This window comes from Trichosurus vulpecula, chromosome 6 (genome assembly GCF_011100635.1).
Source record: "Trichosurus vulpecula isolate mTriVul1 chromosome 6, mTriVul1.pri, whole genome shotgun sequence".
Taxonomy (NCBI): domain Eukaryota; kingdom Metazoa; phylum Chordata; class Mammalia; order Diprotodontia; family Phalangeridae; genus Trichosurus; species Trichosurus vulpecula.
This window is the reverse complement of record NC_050578.1, coordinates 108245425-108264503: the sequence shown is the minus strand read 5'-3', so window position 1 is coordinate 108264503 and position 19079 is coordinate 108245425. Positions and strand designations below refer to the sequence as shown.

Here is a 19079-nt window from a genome sequence, read left to right as displayed (position 1 = left end):
GCTTAAAAAAATATCAACATACAAACATCTTGTTTTGTTATTATAGGATATATCACACATACACACGCACACACCATATATATGGTGTGTGTGTGTATATGTAGTATATCTATGTATGTGTATATGTATACAGTCTCCCTCCATAAAGTTATTTCACAGAAATGAATTTAATTTTTCAAAACTTAAAAAAATCTTTACCTAATTGAATGCTAACAAGAAGAATAATTGAATAATCATTTATTAAGCTTTATCATAAGTATTATTAACAATCATTTATTAAGCTTTATTATAAGTATTATTAACAATCATATTATTAACCTACAATGCAACTGGCATTTAGGATACAAGGACAAACATCTTTTACTTATTTTGATGGGAGCTGAATGAGTTGAGAGCTCGGTGCGCAGAGAAGAGCCCCAGAACTGGGGACAGAGGACCTGAGTCCAAATCTCGGCTCTTCTATTTCTCTGTATGACCTCATTCAATCACTTCTCTGGCCCTCCAGTTACCTCATCTATGAAATAAGGAAGTTGGATGAAATCACAGCTAAGGTTTTTTCCTGCTCTAAACCTATTTTTCTATGGTTTTAAATGGGGTATCCCTAAAATAAGCCAATGGAGCTTAAAATAAAATGATTAAAGCTTATAAAGCTATTGAAGCTTACAACCCCATGGGGATTTTTGGGACACCCTCTACAAATTTAATCCTGGATGTTCCTCAGGAAGACAGTTCACAGAATACTCAGTCCCATTCTGCATCCCCTAGATGGGAAAACTGGCTATCATAGATCGAAAGGAGGTTATGAAAACAAGGAGGAAAATGGTTGATTTCCATAGCTGGAAGTGGGGTTGGGGAGGGAATCATTTTCAGGAAAGTCCTCACTCCTCCCTGTGCCACACCCCTTAGTACCTCTAAGGTGAGTGACAGAAACCCAGCCAGCAGCATTTTCAGATCACTGACACTGGGGACAGAGATGAGTTACACTCAACTCCAGCTCAGAATAGTGCACAGGATACCTCTCCCCAGAAATGTGCTTACTGTGTGGTCACAGGGACAGGTGATGCTCCTAGGTCACTCTGGGAAGTCTCTCTGTCTGTCTCTGTCTGTGTCTCTCTCATTCTCTCTCTCTAAGGGACCTCGGAGATCATCCAAGTCCAAGCCCTTTAATGACAGGTAAGGAAGGTAAAACTACAGTCGCCTGGGTTGGTTAAGTGTCACACCTGAGATCTGAACCTGGTCCTCTGGCTCTAAATCCATCACTCCTTTGACTACACCACCTTAACCCAGCTACAGAGCTAGAGAAAGACAGACAGGGACGGGGAGAGGCAGTGACACCTAGAGCCTAACAGGCAGTAGGAAGACAACCAGAGGAGTCATCCTCCTGCCTTATCTTCTCATACTCTGCTTCATCGCAAGGTCATTTCAAAGCGGACTGGACCGAGCAACCTCTTTAGTAAACCAGCAGAGGAGAGAAGTCACTCCTTAAGAGCCATCTACTTTAAATGCCTCTCATATGTGATCATAAATGTGAATATCAATTATGCAGACATCTCCACAAATAGATTACGGAAAAAGAGGCAGAGTATCATAAGTGATACTAATGGTTTCTGTACATTATTATTATTTCTACGGCTTGGATCAAAAGTTCAAGAGCTTTAGATTGTAGGCAGTCACAGAACTGGGAAACTAATGAGTGTTGATAGCTTCTAAACCTGTAACTGATCTTTCCCTCCCACACTGATCTCTCCTTTCTGTGAAATCCTTCTGCACTCAGTCAAGACCACACAGGTTAGCAATTAACTCTTCTATAATTGTTTTGTGGGCTAGTTTGTCTGTCTCCCCAACCGCAATGCCAACTCCTTGACAGTCTTTGCTTTATATTTTTGCATGCTAAACTCTCATCTCTAACACAGAAGAGGGACTCAATAAAAACTTGGTGACTGATTAGTAAAAGAACAGGAAAAGAGTGGAAAAGCCACATAAATAGGCATGCTTTTCATCAATATGCTAGAACTGGATTTAATAGGATTCATCCACCTCTGGGAGAGCCCAGGGATCATTTCCTTTTTTCTTTCATATCCTCAATGACTAGGATAGCACCTTGTACATGGTGAGCATTTAATAATTGCTTGGTGCCAGATCTGGGGTCTCACATGTGGTCTATCAGTCCATGTACTGATGGAGAATGACACTGTTAAGAATTGATGCCAGCAAAGACCTAAGAAATAAAGTGTGCAGAAAAGAAACTCAGTAAGTGTGGGCAAAGTTATTATATAAGTTTCATCACATTAACTTGCTGGAAAACTGTACAACTTTAGACTTGACAAGGTTTAGAGAATCTTACAAAAAGGATTAAACATTTATTTCATGGGACATCAAACAGCTTTGCCCAATTTATGAGACTGTCAAAATAAATCACTGTTTCCTCAACTTTTCCTGCTAAGGATGCCTCTTGGCATTTGCCAAAAGTTTGAATCAGTCTCCCTTCCATTTTGATATTCAAGTTTTACTCCTGATCAAGGCTTTGCAGCCCAAGTTCTTTGCATTTCCAATACCTTTAGGACTCTGTTTCTTCCCTGTCTCCACCTCCTCTCTCCCTTTCAATAACAGTATCTCTCTGGATTTGTTCGCTTCCAAATGCCTCCTTTCTCCACATTTCTCCTGGTCTTTGCACATTAATTTACAAGGCAATGATTCTCCAAGCCCTAGCTATATTCTCGGGCTCTGAATCTGTGAATTGTCTTATACAACACAACACCTACTGTGTGCCAACCCTATACTAAATGTCAAGGAGGCCATGGGAGGGGATAAACGATCATAACAAAACTAGCTGAACACATATACTGCTTTAGGTTTGCAAATCGCACTGTCTTATTTGGGGCTCACAAGAAGCCCTGCTACTAGTAGTGTCTAAGAAAAGATTTGAAGTCAGGTATTTTTGACACCAAGTCCAGCATTCTATCCACTATACTGTGTCTGGTGCGTTGTAAGCATTTAATAAACAGTGATTGATTGACTGATCTCTCAAATATCTGTTTCTCACAACAAGCTTGTGGGATAGGTGCTATCATTATTATCCCTGGTTAGTCTAGAGACAATAGGCCCTTGTGGATGGGGTGCTCGAAACAGAGTCAACCAGCCAATAAACAAAGTTGTTAAGTAGCCATGTACATGGCACTGGGGATAGAAACAGAAGCTCGTAGTCTATTCAGAGAAGAAAACTTGTACATAGGTAGGTATATATAGAAGAGAACCAAGATGACTTGGGGGTGGGGAGATCCGGAAAGGTCTCGTGTAGGAGGAGTTGGAGGGAGTCTAAGAGATGCAGTGTATTTCAGGCATGGGGGTCAGTCAATGCAGAGGAGGGGGGGTCATGTTCAAATTTCACTTGAGATGACCACGGTGACAACTACTACCATGGCTGCTACTATTGGTGGTGTGATCTTGGGCAAGTCATTTAACCTTGCCGGGCCCCTACCTCTTCATCTATAAAATAAAGGGGCTTAACTAGATGGCCACGAAGGCTTTTTGAGCTTGAAATCTATAATCCTAGGAGAAAACTAGGTCTTAGAGGAGGTGGAATCTGAAGTGGGCACAACAATGCCACCAACCTCACAGGACCACTGTGAGGACTGAAAAAGAGGAGACCCAGTCCTTATTTTTAGGAAACTGTTGCACACTGGAAGGGTCCCCTGAGGAATCTCCTTGCTTTAAATAACATGAGCATCCTATCCTAAAAGCATTTTGATACCATCTCATCTGAGGGCAGAGGAATGGCCTCTTAAGATCCCCTTTAACATCTGACTGGTTAAATTACAGAGAAATATAATGAACCAGAACAGTGCAGTTGATAGAGAGTCAGCCTTGAAGCTAGGGAAACCTGGGTTCAGGTCTGACCTCTGACATAGCCTCGCTCTGTTATTAATTATCCTTTCAACGCTCTAGGCAGGTCTCCAAGTCCTACTATAAGGCTGTAATTTTCTGAGAAGCTACCATCCTGTGCTGGGACAAGCAATTAAGATTATTGGTGGCAGAGAAAGTTCTGCCCTGCATTTGTAGGGTGAGTTTCTTCCCCTGGGAGTTCCTCATACCAGTGGAATCACTGAGCAAGTTCTTGTATTGTAACAGCCTAATACTGGAATGACTGATCAATCACCTGGAGTCCATACAAAAATAACTGATGTGGGGCTCCACAGGATGGGCTGTACCAGACTTGGCAAGGTTAGTCCTCAGATGCCAAACTGGGCATGGACTGTAAGCCTCACCAACATGAGCTCCATGAGAATTGACTTCAAGAACTCCAAATCATCATGTTGGTGCCAGAAGGAGGAATCAGAGGGGGAAGTGGACACATTTCCAGACCACAGGAGGGCCACAAGGAAGATTTAAACTACATTTAGTTGAGGGAGCAGCTATGTAGACAAACATGTAGTGAATATCCTATTATAAGCAACTATTCCCAATATACAAAAATAACTCATGAAGGTTCTGGGATCACTGAAAGCTGTGGAAACCCCTTTTCCCAGGGCTCAGTACATAAACCTACCATTCTTTGAAAGGGGATGGTGTGGCTTCCTGTGACTCTTTGTATCCACAATGTCTGGCTCATGGTAGGCACTTGATAAATGCTTTTTGATTGATCATTGACATTACCGCCCATACCTCAGGCCTATAACTTGATTACATTAATAGCAGCTAAAAACAAAATAAAACAAAAAAAATAGAAATGAGTAAGCAAAGGAGAAGGAACCCGACCGTAGAGAGTTACTATGGGGAGAGAAAATCTTTGTTCACATGCAGAGCAGGATATTGGAGCTAAAAAAGCTACTCCTTTTGCAACAAGAAACATCAAATGGTCCCAAGTACAAAAAGAGGTTTTAGAAGAACTTAAAAAAGGATTTAGCAATCAAGTAAGAGAGATGGAGGAAAAATTAGGAAAAAACGTTAGAACAATCCAAGAAAATCAAGAAAATTATGAAAATAAAGTCAACCAACTAGAAATAGATAATCAAAAACTTAAGAAAATAATTTCTTGAAAAATAGAACTGGGCAAGGGGAAGCTGATGATGTTCTAAGACATCAAGAAATCCTAAAACAGAACCAAAAGAATGAAAAAATAGAAGAGAAAGTGAAACATCAGAAAAACAACCTATCTGGAGAAGAGATCTAGGAGGGATAATAAAAGAACAGTCAGATTACCTGAAAATTATGATTAAAAAAAAGAATCTTGACACAATATTACAAGAAATTATCAAGGAAAACTACCCTGAAGTTCTACAACAAGAAGGTAAAGCAGAAAAAGAAAAAAATCTACTGATCACCACCTGAAAGAGATCTAGGAGGAAAACTTACAGGAATATCACAGCCAAGTTTCAAAGCTCCAAGGTTAAGGAGGAAATATTTGAAGCAACAGGAAAAAAAAAAATAATTTAAATATCATGGAGCTACGATAAGGATTACATAAGACCTAGCAGCTACTACCTTAAAGGACCATTGATCTTGGAATACTATATTCCGTAGAGCAAAAGAGCTGGAGTTATGACTAAGGGTAACTCACACAGCAAAGTTAAGTATAATCCTGAATGAAAAAAATGGACATTTAACGAACAGAAAGACTTTCAGATTTTTATAAAAACTCCAGAACTTAAGGGAAATTTTGACATATAACATCCTGGAGAAATATAAGGTAAACACTGAAAACCAATTATAGAGACTCAATAAGGTCAAACTGTTTACTCTGTATATGTGAAAATATTAGCAGTACTCTTATGATTGTCATCATTATTTGCGTAGTTTGAAAGAGATGTGTGGGCTGAGCTGAGTATGATGGGATGATTCTAAAAAAATAAAACTGTAGGGAGAGATAAAGAGGAGTAATTATCTCATACAAATGAGGTGCAAAAGGAAAAACTCATACAGAAGAAGCTAGTAGAAAAGAGGGTGGGTAGTGCTAGAACTACATCTAAAAGGGTATAAACGCCTTCTAAATTCAGAAAGAAATAAAAGGGCAAGAGATTAGGGTGGGGGGAGAGGATAAAAGAGGGACTCTTAAAGGGGTGAGGAGGTTAAGGAATCGGAGGGCAAGGTAGTGGGTAAAGCAGAGGAGTGAGAAGGGAGAGGGTAAATAATGAGAAGAATAGTGAGGAAAAATAGAAAGGAGGAAAATACGTAAGTAATTGTAGACTGTGAATGGGACAAATTTACATGTAAAATGGAAACAGAGAGCAGATTAAAAATTTGTATTCAACAATATGTTGCTTTCAGGAAACATAAAAACGAGAGATACATACAAAGATAAAATAAAGGGCAGGAGTAGAATTTAGTATGTGAAAAAAGCAGGAATAGTAATCATGATCTCAGACAAAGTTAAGTTAAAATAGATTTAATCAAAGTGGAAAACAGAGAAACTATACTGTGTCAGCAATATTATTCAATATTGTTTTAGACCATTAAAAATACCTAGACAGTATAAAATACCTGAGCATATACCTACCAAAACAGATATAGGAACTACATGAATATAAACATAAAACACTTTTTATACAAATAAACTCAGATCTAAATAATTGAAGTAATATTTATTGTTCATGGATAGGTAAAGCCTTACTAATCTGTTTATTCAATGCCATTCCAAATACATTACTAAAAACTATTTTACTGAGTTAAAAAAAGTAATAACAAAGTTCATTTGGAAGAATAAAAGGTCAGGAACTTCAAAGAAACCAGGGGAAAAAAGATGTAAAGGAAGCAGATCCAGCAGTATCAGACCCTAAACTATATTATGAGGTGAGAGCATTGTTGAATAATTTTGATTATTTTAAATTAAAAGCTTCTTGCATAAATAAAACCTACGTAGCCAAGAATAGAAGGAATGCAGAAAGTTGGGGGAAAAAACGTTCACAGACAATCTTGATATGGAAAGACTTGGACTTATGAAGGAAGATGCTATTGAACTTCAGAGAAACAGATGATAGGAGGGAATAAGCAGAGTATGGTCTTACATATATGTGTATGGGTGTATATGTGTGTGTGTATATATATATATATATACACACACACACACACACATATATATATATATATATCCACGCTTAATTGTAGCCTTCTTCAGGGTGGTGGGGAAAGGGAGGGGAAAAAATAAAGTAAAAAGTTCACAGCAGAGAACAACAGAAAACCGATTAGGAGGCAAAGAAAAGCTGGGCAGCTTTGAAAACAATGTGTAATACTTATTATATAGGTTTTCTTGAAATGGGCACTTATTGTTTTATATTGAATCCTCTCTTACGGTCTGCTGTGTACATGGCAATGTTCTTTTCTCATTTTGCATTTAAGTTTAAAATTTTTAAAATTTACAGAAAAATAGAAGCAGCTACATTATGGCATTAAAATGCAAATATCCTTTTAAATTTTTTTTGCTTATATTTCAGCAGAACAGGGTTTTAGCATAAGTTGAACTCCACTGATCGGAAAGTTCATAACAGGTTTCAAGGTAAACATCAAGCCCTGCATCCAGGGAAATATGGAGGATTAAAGATTACGAAGCATTTCAACAAGCAATACACCCACTCTGTGCTTGTGGCACAGAAAAAGTTGGTGGTACAGGAGATAGCACGCTCGGCCTGAAGTCAGGAACCTGAGTCCAAATCTGGCCTCAGACACTCACTAGCTGTGTGACCCTGGGCAAATCAGTCTGTTTGCCTCAGTTTCCTCAATCGTAAAATGTGGATAACAGTAACTACTTCCCAGAGTTGTTGTGAGGATCAAATCAGTAATGACCGTAAAGCATTTAGCACAGCGCTTGGCACAGAGTAAGTGCTATATAAATGCTTGTTCCTGTCCCCTCCATTCCCACTAGAATCCATCTGGTGGTTTTGGCTCTCCATCCTGTGTTCCTTGCATTACTCCATGCTCTAAGTGTGAATTACTGCGGTTCTTATTGATAATTCAGTGACAGTGAGGATCAACCAGGCATTTGCAGGCTCAGTATGGAAGCTGTCACTTAGTGATGCCATTTCTTGGGGTAAATGCTTTTAGAATTCCAAATAACCAAATTACTGCTGAATTTCATTTGTAAGTTGCAGGTGCCCGTAGAAACTCCTTTCAGCAGGACTTGCTCGTGTGGAAGCCTGTCCATTTGTAAAATGAGGCTAGAAACATCTGCCCTAACTTACTTTGCAAGAACCTTGTGAAGATAAATGAGATAATATACATGAAAGCACTCTGCACTCTTAGGAGGAAAGGCAATATATAAATAAAAGCATTATTACGATTGGCAGCAGTGGTGGTAGAGGCAGGGTCTGCTTACCCAGGCAGGCGCAAAGGCTCTCTCCCATGAGTTTTCCATCACTCACTTATTTGAAACACCCAGCTCAGTCTGAGTGTGGCTCTCTCTTAGCAGAGGGAGACCTCTTGTGACCTTGAAATCTGCCTCTTCGACAGAGCTCTGGACTGGGAGTAAAGAAGGCCTGCGCTGGCTTCAGTCCTACCTTAGAAACTTACCGGCTGTGTGTTTCTGCGAAAGCCATTAGTTTTCTCATTTGTAAGACGGTGATAATGAAAATCCCTACTTCGCAGAGCAGCAGTGAGGACCGAATGAGGCAATGCATGTGAAGTAAGGAAAACAGATTTGGATCTGGAAGGGACCCCAGAGACTCTCTAGTATAACGCCTTCATTCTACTCAGTTAAGTGACATTCTAAGGTCATACGATTAGTATTTGAACTCAGGTCCCTTGACTCCAGAAGCAGTGATTTTTGTATTGTATTATGTTCACCTTCAAATCTTAAAGTCCTGAATAAATGTCGGCAATTATTATTATTCTATGACTACAAAAATGCAGACAAACAAAAAACAATTTCCTGATGTATTTGGTCAGGAGCAGCTAGGCGGCCCAATGGGTAAAGTGACAAGCCTGGAGTCAGGATCTTCCTGGGTTCAAATCCAGCCTCAAATACTTACTAGCTGGGTGACCCTGGGCAAGTCACTTAACACTATTTGCCTCAGTTTTCTCATCTGTAAAATGAACTGGAGAAGGAAATAGCAAACCACTTCAGTATCTTTGCCAAGAAAACCCCAAATGGGATCATGAGGAGTGAGACACAATGAACAACAATAATGTATCTGGTCTCATCCAAATATTTTGACTATAATAAATCATCAGTTCCTAATATAGATAGGTTATGGGACGCTGAGTTTCAATTTTTGATCTCAGTTCTGATATGCTTGGCTCAATGGGAGTCCTGCATGAATCTTTCCCCCATCTACAAAGCATGATGAAATATCTTCAATTTCCAGAAGTGATGAGAGACAACTGCATACATCCTTTCTGGAAATAGCAATAATTGAGTTTTGCCTAGCATTTTAAAGTCTGTGATGTAAACCTGATGGTCTCCTCAGCTCCTATAGATTCAATCACCATCTGTATGCTGATGATTCTTAGATCTACTTATCCAGCCCTAACCTTTCTGCTGACCTTCAGTCTTGTATCTTTAACTGCCTAGTAGACATCTCGAACTGGATGTCTTGTAGACATCTTAAACTCAACCTGTCCAAAATTGAACTCATGTTTCCCCTTAAACTTTCTTTCCTTCCAAACTTCCCTGTTACCATCAAGGGCACTATCCTCCTCCTGATCACCCAGGCTCTGAACCCACGTGACATCCTCAGCTTCTCACTCTCTCTCATCCCACTATATCAAGTCTGTTGCTTAAGGCCTGTCGATCTTACATTCAGAACATCTCTCCCATTTGCCTTTGACACTGCCATCACCCTAAGGTAGACCCTCATCAACTCACACCTGGACTACTGCAATCACTGCTGGTGGGTCAGGCTGCCACAAGTCTCCCCCCACTTCAGTCCATCCTCCACTCAGCTGTTAAAGTGATCTTAAAGCCAAGTCTCATCATGTCACCCTCCCACTCTCTGCTCAATAGACTCCAGTGGCTTCCCAGCACCTCTGCTTTCAAATATAAAATCCTGTTTGGTATTCAAAGTCCTTTGTAACCAGGGCCCCCGCCTTTCCAGGCTTCTTCTATCTTATACCCCTGCCCACCTATACTCCCCACATATGCTCTGAGGTCCAGTGGCACTGGCCTCCTTGCTGTTCTTTGGACAAGATACTCCAGCTCCCAACTCCAGACATTTTCACCGGCTGTCCCCCATGACTGCCACTTTCTCCATCCTCATCTCTGCCTTCTGGTTTCCCTGTTGTTGCTGTTGAGTTGTTTCTGTCATGTCTAACTCTTCATAACCCCAACTGGGGTTTTCTTGGCAGGGATATTAGAGTGGTCTGCCATTTTCTTCTCCAGATCACTTTACAGATGAGGAAACTGAGGTACACTTGTCCAGGATCACACAGGTAGGCCCAGCATCTATCTACTGCACCACCCAACTGCATCTGGATTCCCAGAAGTCCAGGCCAAAACCCCACCTTCTATAAGAAGCCTTTCCAGATGCCCTGCAATTCTGCCTTCCCTCCATTGATTATCTCCAATCTGTCCTGCATACAGCTTGTTTGTACATAGTTGTTTGCTTGTTGTCTCCTCCATTAGACTGTGAATCCCTGGAGATCAAGCAATGTCTTTTATCTTTCTTTGTACCCCCAGCACTTAGCTGCATGTCTGGCACGTAGTAGGTTCTTAATGTTTACTGACTTTGTATATAGTCTCTCAACAGTATTACGAGGTAGGTCATATAGGGCCAAGAATCCCCTTTCTTTAGATGAGGAAATTTGAGACTCAGAGGTTACTGTGGTTGCACAGCTAGCAAGTCAGTGGTTAAGTATAAGCCCACATCTTCCTTCTTCTAAGGCCAGAGCCATATCTATGGTACTGCTCTGTTCTCATTCATTAAATGCACCCAGTCTTCCATGCCCCTAAGATCCTTGTAGAGATTTAGCCTGTGCAGCAAGGAAGGATCAGCTAAAAACTGGGAAGACTCAGTTGCAAAAGGGAGACAACCCACTCTTTTCAGACAGGGTGTGGACCCTGGGTCAGATGCAAGGAAACTTTTCAGGATAAAGACCATTTTTAAGAAATGATCTATTAGGTCTGCTGAGGTTAGTCTGCTGATGCTACTGAATCATGGAGTGGGAAAGGTTCTCCAGAGATGATTCTGTAATCTTTAGTCAGTAAGGAGAATTTAGAGCTGTCATGCCAGTAACTGGCCAATCCCTTGTGGCCCTCTGATGACTTGAGTGGCGAACAGATTCAGAAGGGTAACCCCCAGAAGGGGGGCCCAGCCACAGGCTGCAGCTCTGAAAAGCCTGATGGCTTTTATTTTGTAACTTTATCCATTAAATTTTATCATCTAGAGTATGCATTTCAGCAGAAACATATCTGCCAGTAGAAATGTATCTGCCAGTATTTTATCACACTTTTTATTAAATATGTAGGGAAAGCCTACCTTTGGATGCCAATTTATAGTTTCTGGGACCTCCTTAAGTTACTGAAAATTGAAAGCAAAATTCTGGGTTTCTTCTTCTAGAAAATACACTCATTTATTTAAAATTCTGCCCCATCACCAGAAGAGTTTTAATTTTTGTGCCTTCTGTTTTATTATTTAGCATGGGGAGGTAGTTTATTTTACACACAATACCTCACACTCTCTAGAGAGCAAGAAAAAAATTATTTTTAATTTGGTACCTATTAAACCCTCTAAAAAAGAAGTCCATCTGATTCCAGACACCCTGCTGATGCCTCACACCTGGGAAAGGGGCCCTGGTGTCCAGAGGAGCCAGGGCCTGAAGCTTGGGGAATAGCATCTTTATGACAAATTTTTAAGAGGAAAAAGTCTAGACTACAAGTTATAGTACAATTTCATCAGAGCAGGCTAACGTGTCAGGGGAAGGGGAGGTCAGGAAAGAGAAAAGGCCATTGTGTATTAGTGAAAAGTCTGAGTTTTAGAGTATTTCAAAAGACAGGCAGTTTTACTTCCCTATGCACTGAGTAACCTGAATTAGACACTGAAAACATGTTTTCAGATAAGAGCTATTTTTAATTAGCAACATCCTTTGAACCGATATGATGAAATCCTTAATAATCCTTTTTTCTGGAATAGATGCCACTACAGTCTTGTCAATGCAATTGATTTGCTGATCAAATCCTGTCTATATGGGGAAAACTAACCCTAGATAGATAGGTAGGTAGACAGAGAGATAAACAGGTAGGTAAACAGACAGACAGATAAGGCAAGCACTCACATGGAGGTCTGAAGAAGTGATACAAAGTCACTCTCAAGGTCTCTTTGGAATTGATTGTGAAACACGGGGAACACTGGCAAAGGACTGCCCAGCATGGCATGCTGTGTTCTGTGAATGAAGAAGAATTGCAGTACCTCAAAAGCAAATGAGGTGTTCACATTTAGAGACAACTCACCTCCAAATGTTCGTGTGGACTATTTGTGTTTGACCTGTGGTAGAGCCTTCCGAGCTTGTATTGGTCTGATCAGACACAGCAGGACACACTGTACCTTGAGCCTGACATAGTGGTGTCATTTGGGTCCTCTTTGAGTACAAACGACCACAAACACAGATAGCTAGCTAGCTAGATGGATGGATGAGTAGACAGACAGACAGAGAGATAGAAGGAGCATTAATTACTGGCTACGCACCAGATACTGCTGGGTACAAGGGACCCAAAAATGAGAAAATAAGATGTTCCCCACTCCCACAGAGCTTACGTTCTAAATGCAGAAGAAAACACACAAAGGGGAGGGGGAAAATGGAGAACAGAAAGGTATCCAAGGCGGGCAACAGTTCAGAGGGGGAAGAGAGTGGCCAGTGAGCTGGACGAGCAGTGAGTGGCCCTGGGGCTTTTGGTGATACGTTGGTTCCAGGCAGGGACTCCCCAGTTATTAAGTCAGCCTCAGGGTGGACTCATCCCCAGCGGGGCAAGCCAGCTAAACCTAACTCAAGTGCCATAAGCTCTTAACTAAAGGAATATCAGCTAAGGCGCTGTTCTTGTACTGAGTAGAGAGGTTTCACAATTCAGCTTTCCTTGCCGAGGTCTGCTGAACCGACCACAGTCTTCTAATTGCAGTCTCAGAAGAATGTGAGCTCAGGGAGGTCAAGGACTGTTTCCTCGTTGTCTTTGAGCCCTCCGGGCCTAGCATGCAGCCTGGCAATGACTTCGTTGGTAGGGATCTCCCAGTGAAACTTCTAATTTTCCAAAGGAAACTTGTACCAACGTGGATTAGCATCTGATGTTACTAACAGTCTTAGAGAGCCTCCCAATATGCCAAAAGATTAAACAATGTGACCGTGGTCACAAAGCCAGTATGTGTCAGAAGTGGGACTTGGCACCCTCGTTTGCTTGACTTCAAGGCTGGCTCTTTCTCTACTACACCAGGTTTACTCTCTCCCTGCTGTGTTGTCTAACTCTCAATAAATGCTTGTTGAATTGAATTAAACTGAATGTCCCAGAAGGGGGAGAGGGGAGGTCTGAGCCAGGGTTCAAAGACAGTACCTGGAGAGAACATCATTCTTGAAAATGATGAAGCCAACTACGGGGCAAGGCCGGTCCTCCATATTTCCTGAACTCCTTGGAGAGAGAAGGTGCTTCACTAGGTTATGCTTATGAACTCCAACTTAGGTAATCATACTGTGTAGAGTGATATCTATATACATTTTCCTCCCTTGATTTGAATCCACAGTAGTAGGGCTGATGAGCTCAGTTCCAGCCCCAGAAGTGACTGCATTCCATGATAAGAGAAGTGATTCATACATGGGAGATGTGTGCATGGAAAGAAATTAGTTTATAAAATATTTTTGGTATTACTCATGATTAAATATGCTGTTGCGCTCAGCGTGGAATAACATTAATTTCTATTATAATCTTTTGTCTAATTTCTCATGTCTCAGCAGCAAAAGAAATAAGACATTTAATTAGCATTCCTTTTTTAAAAAACAAATAATTTTGACTCCGTTAATAACAGCTGCCACTTACAGAGGATGCTTTAATTTCAGAGTTCCTTGCCATCTACTCTTTCATTTTCTCCTTATAATATTCTTGAGAAGTTGATTTGGACAGGTGCAATTATCTCTGCTATAGAGGGGGAAATTGAGTCAGAGAGGGAATTTAAGTGGAATACAGAACATAAGTTCTCAGGCCCTCCTTGAGGGCAGGGATTATTGGTTCTTTTCTCCTGGTATCCTCAGGGCCAAGTACATATGCCTGCGCATAATTACTATCACCAGAAGCAGCAGTAGCAGCTAACGTGTATACGGTGCTTTAAAGTTTGTAAAGTACTTTACATACATTCTCATTCAATCCTCAAACAACCTTGTAAACTAGACACAACTACTATTTCCATTTTACAGATGAAGAAACTAAGCCTCACCCAAGCTAAGTGACTTGACTGAGGTACACAGTTGGTGGTGGTGGCCATTGTCCTTTATTCTCAAAGAGGACCAAAATGGCATCACTGTGCTAGAGTCAAGTCACAGTGCGTCCGACTATGGCTGATCAGACGAATATGAGCTTGGAATGTTCTACCACAGGTTGGGCACAAATAATCCATGTGAACATTTGGGGTACTGTATTGGTAATTAAGGTGGGACTTTTTTTTTTTTATTGTTTTCTCTTAGAATGCTGAAGTAAGCAAGTGCCTTTGATTAATCAAAGCCCAAGGCCCACACCCTTTTGCTGATTAGATGTGAAGCCTTCGGGCCCGAGGAAGGGTATATAAATTCAGAGGTTAGCATTTTGTTTGGGGCTCTCACTGAATAGAAGAGTGTCATGTGATTTGACCAGACGAGACTCTGGGTAGCCGCTGGAGCCTCCCAGCTTTGAAAATCCAGATGCTGGTGCCTCTCTCTCTGGTAACTATTATGATTTGGTCAGACAGATAAGAGGCCTGTCTGTTGATCTCTGTGTGTTATTTTGCTCTGTTTATATAATTTCTACTTTTAATTTCTGTTTGTATTTTCTCTGAAGTTCAGCATGCTGGCTTTTCCCCCTGAACTAAGTGAATGATATATGTATGTTTGATTAAAGTGAGATTGTAAACCCCTTAAAGTTGCTGTCCTTAGAAAAGCAGATCAAAGAACCTATGCTGGTAGCCCTTCTGTGTGCTGGTGTTATTGGCCTTACACAGCAACGGTAGCTGCAAGTAACACTGTTGTTACAGGTGCATGCTCTAAATTTGTGCATCTCGAGTTTCTTTTGAGCTGTTTCAATGCTTCTTTGCTCAAAGAGCACAGCACCTTCTCTGATGCGGGCATGCCATGCTGAGCGGTCCTATGCCAGTGTCTCCCTTGTCACATCACAAATCAGTTCCAAAGTTCTTAAGAGAGACCTTGGGAATGCCCTTGTATCATTTCTTTTGACCACCGTGTGAACTCTCGCCCTGAGTGAGTTCTCCATAAAATAGGCTTTTTGGTTACTAAGTATCTGCGATAAGATTTGGAGCCCAGGGCTTCCTGAATCCAAGTACAGCACTCCATCCAACTTCACCAGGCTGCCTCCCTAAGCACAGTGCCTTGTACATAGTAGGTGCTTAATAAATACTTGCTGAAGTGAGTTGAGTGTTTTCTGTAAGGTCACACAGTGAGTTGTTGGTAGCACAAGCATCAAAATCCAGGTCTCTATTACCACCTGTCCCCCGAGCTTGGATCTTCCTGCTAGACCATGTGCTTCAGCATTCTGGGTCAGTATCAGTTCCTCCCAGTTTATCGATGACAAAATGGAAGACAGGAAGAATTCTAGCATGGCTGGACGCAGTGATTCACCCTGCTTTATTTCACCATGATAGGAAACAGATCAGTCAATAAACATTTGGGATAGAACTCAAGTGAAGTAAGTGTAAACTCCAAAAAACCAGTGACTTCAGCAACAGTACAGAATCACAAGAGTTCACTTCCATTCTAGTACTTAGACTTGGAAGTCTCTAAGTTCCCTGAGGGTAGAGATTATAATTTCATTCTGGCCTCTGTATCCCTAGTAACTAATACGGTGCTTTGTACACAGCAGGCACTTAACCAGTAGCTCCAGCCTGTCTACCTTTCCAGGTTTAGCACACATTATTCTCCTTCACGCATTTTATATTCCAGCAAAACTGCATTATCTGCTATTTTCTTTTTTTTTTATTTTTTTTTTTATTTTTTTTTTGTTCAGCTGTTTCCCACCCTTAATCCTGTTTCCCATCCTTAATCCTGATCAAAATATCTATACCCTAGCTCTGTTACCCTAGCCCTTCATGGTCTGTCATTTCCATATAGCCTTCAGCTATTTCCCCCACCCTGGAGTCTGACCTCATCCCAGTAGCTTCAAGCTCCTCCTTAGACTCCTTCTTAAGTCTCTCCCTAGACACCTCCTCTGGTCACCCCAGACCACCCCTCAATCCCTCCCACAACCTTTGTGTATATAATCTCCATCTTGCCTCCATGAAGGGGGTCAGGTCCAATCTAGCTCAGATTGATCTGGCCCGCTTTCCTTACAGGCGTCGCAAGGGGTGGGATCTCTTGGGGCAGGCCTATTTGGCTAACTCTTAATAAACTTTATCTTTTCCCTTGGCTGAGAAGGCTTGAGTCGAATTCTTTCGGCAGGACCCGGCGCGTCGGTACTTTGGGGTGTCGAGCACCTCTCACCCCAAACCCTCATCAATGTGATGTCCCCTTAAGAAGGCCATGCAGACCACAGGGTTCCCCAAGGGAATCCAGAGTGGTAGCCCTCTTAACACCGCAGTGGGGATCACAGGACACCCCAAGACAAGACCCAGGAGTAAGCCTGGCGAGCTTCCGCTGCCTGTTGCTTCCCTTCACTTGACCTTAGGAAAACCCATGTGATTTGCCCATTCACACCCAAAGAACTCAGGACCAGAGTGGGCAGAGGAAGACACTTTATTACACTCCCCGGGAGAGTGGGTGTAGTGCTCATGGGAACACTCACCTATCTGCTATTTTCTAATGCACGCGGCATCCCATTTTCTGTTTCTCTGCCTTTACCTAGTGTCCCCCATGCCTAGAAAGTACCCCTTTCTTACCTTCACCTCGGTGAGATTCTAGTTTCCTTTAAGACTCAAATTTATTTTGTGTATTTATTTACCTGTGTGACTCAAATGTAAACTCCCCTGATACAACAAAAACTCCTGAAGGCAGGGTCTGTTCAGTTTTTGTCTTTATATACCCAGTGCCCAGCCCTGAAGGTAGCTTAGTAGTATAGTAGTAGGTGCTTAATCAATGAATAAATAAATGCTTGCTGTTGAGATTGAATTGTGGCCAGCTGGCTTTACCTCATTCAAATTACATTAGTAAATGGCTTCTCTGGCTTCCTTCAGGTACCAGCTAAAATCCCACCTTCTACAGGAAACCTTTTTCCACACCTTCTGCTGATTTCTTATTCATCCTGTATATAGCTTGTTTGTACATAATGGTTTACATGTTGTCTTCCCCATAAGACTATGAGCACCTTGAGAGCAGGGACGGTCTTTTGCCTTTCTTTGTATCCTAGGTGCTTAGCACAGTGCCTGGCACATAGTATATAAATGTTGCGTGACAAGCTGATTGATTATACCTAAAGATCACTTCAAAACAAGTGATACGAAAATGGTGCAAAATGATACCAATTCCCATTTTCCTCTAATCATCTTCCTTAACAGGTTGTAAATGACTTTTTAATAAAAGGTATTGACATCAAAATACTCACAAAAATCAGCAGTAGCAGTGGTGTTACAATGATGCCCTGAAAGAAATAAAAGAGATGATGTTCATTTATCAGCCTGGGAAAACAGAACACTCTTTGCCACTCTAAACTCTGATGCATGAAAATACTTATCCTCCTTCTGGCTTCTGCTTAATACAATCTAGGTGATAAAGGCGGCGGGAGGGGTCAAGTTTGGTTCCCTCTGCAAAACCTCTTTAGCATCTTTCTTCCAGCTATTTGTATATGACACAGCGAAAGGACACCCACCTATCTTCCTTAAGCCCTCTCTCCCATGGTAGGTTTAACTTCTCCTTTTATATTTGGTGTGTGCTACTGAGGTCCAGGCCAGTGCCTGGCAAGCTTCCCTTCTCTACGGCTTTCAACTCTAACTCGGATAAAGTGTCCCCTTTCCAGAAAAGACAGGTGGTTCAGTCTCAGCTGGGGTCCTCTCCTGAGCAAAGACCACGTCAGCTGTGATGAATGGGATGTCGTGATTTTGTAATGTGAACCGATCTCCCCTAGGAAATGAGCAGAGATCTCAAAACTCATTTCACTTGATTAGACTCCATGTCTCCATGGTAGAAAGCAAGTCTTTCATCTGATTTAGTCACCCAGGACCTCCTTGGTTCCTCCACCTCCCCCAGGCAGAGACAGGCAAAAGATTAGTTTTCTTCAGTGACAGAAAACAGGTTGGAGGCTGTTGCCGCTCAGGCAGAATACAGGCTTTTAGGTTTCTTGGAGGCAAATCTTTAAAAACGAGTTGTTTCAGGTGGGAGTAAACATGACAGCTCTCAGTTTTAGGGTAGTAAATGATACTTCTCTCTCAGTCTCTCCTTCATATCTCAGTATCTTGTAACTTAAAGAAAAAAAAGCATCTCACAATTTATAAGTTATTTTCTGAACTTTGTAATATTCTGGATCAGGGTGGGGAACCTGCAGCCTCGAGGCCACATGTAGCCCTCTCGGTCCTCAATTGTGCCCCTTTGACGGAATTCAGTGACCACTTCCAACACTGCACCATCCATTTATGAGGTCTGGCCAGTGAATACATGATATTAGATTTGTCACACATCTGCACAGATGATCCCCTTCTAGGAAGTGGTTCAAGATCATGGGCCTGCCCTTTTGCAGGAGCACTCTCAAAGCACAGACATCTATAGGAAACAAGCAGCTTTGAGGCGACTCATAGAATCTCAGAGGCAGAAGAGACTCAGAGTCCACTCACAACAACCTGAAAAAGAATCACCACTACGGTATCCATGACAAATGGACATCCAACCTCTTCTTGGAGACCTCCAAATGAAGGGAATCCTTTCCTTCTGAGGTGGCCCATTCTACTTGGGGGCACCTCTAACTGGCAGGAAGTATCCTCCCCAATCAGCTTCCCCACATCCCTCTCTCTGCCCCCCTTTCCCCTGCCTTGTCTTAATCAAGCCTAAAT

General features: G+C 41.6%; 1 protein-coding gene across 1 annotated transcript in view; it reads right to left on the bottom strand.

Moving 5' to 3' along the window:
• The window catches only part of SLC10A7 (solute carrier family 10 member 7), a 288849-nt gene that overhangs the window by 69516 nt on the left and 200254 nt on the right, over positions 1 to 19079 (bottom strand). The window contains exon 6 of the mRNA XM_036765559.1: positions 17642 to 17677. Within this exon, the coding sequence (XP_036621454.1) occupies positions 17642 to 17677 (36 nt within the window). The remainder of the gene's footprint in view (positions 1 to 17641; positions 17678 to 19079) is intronic.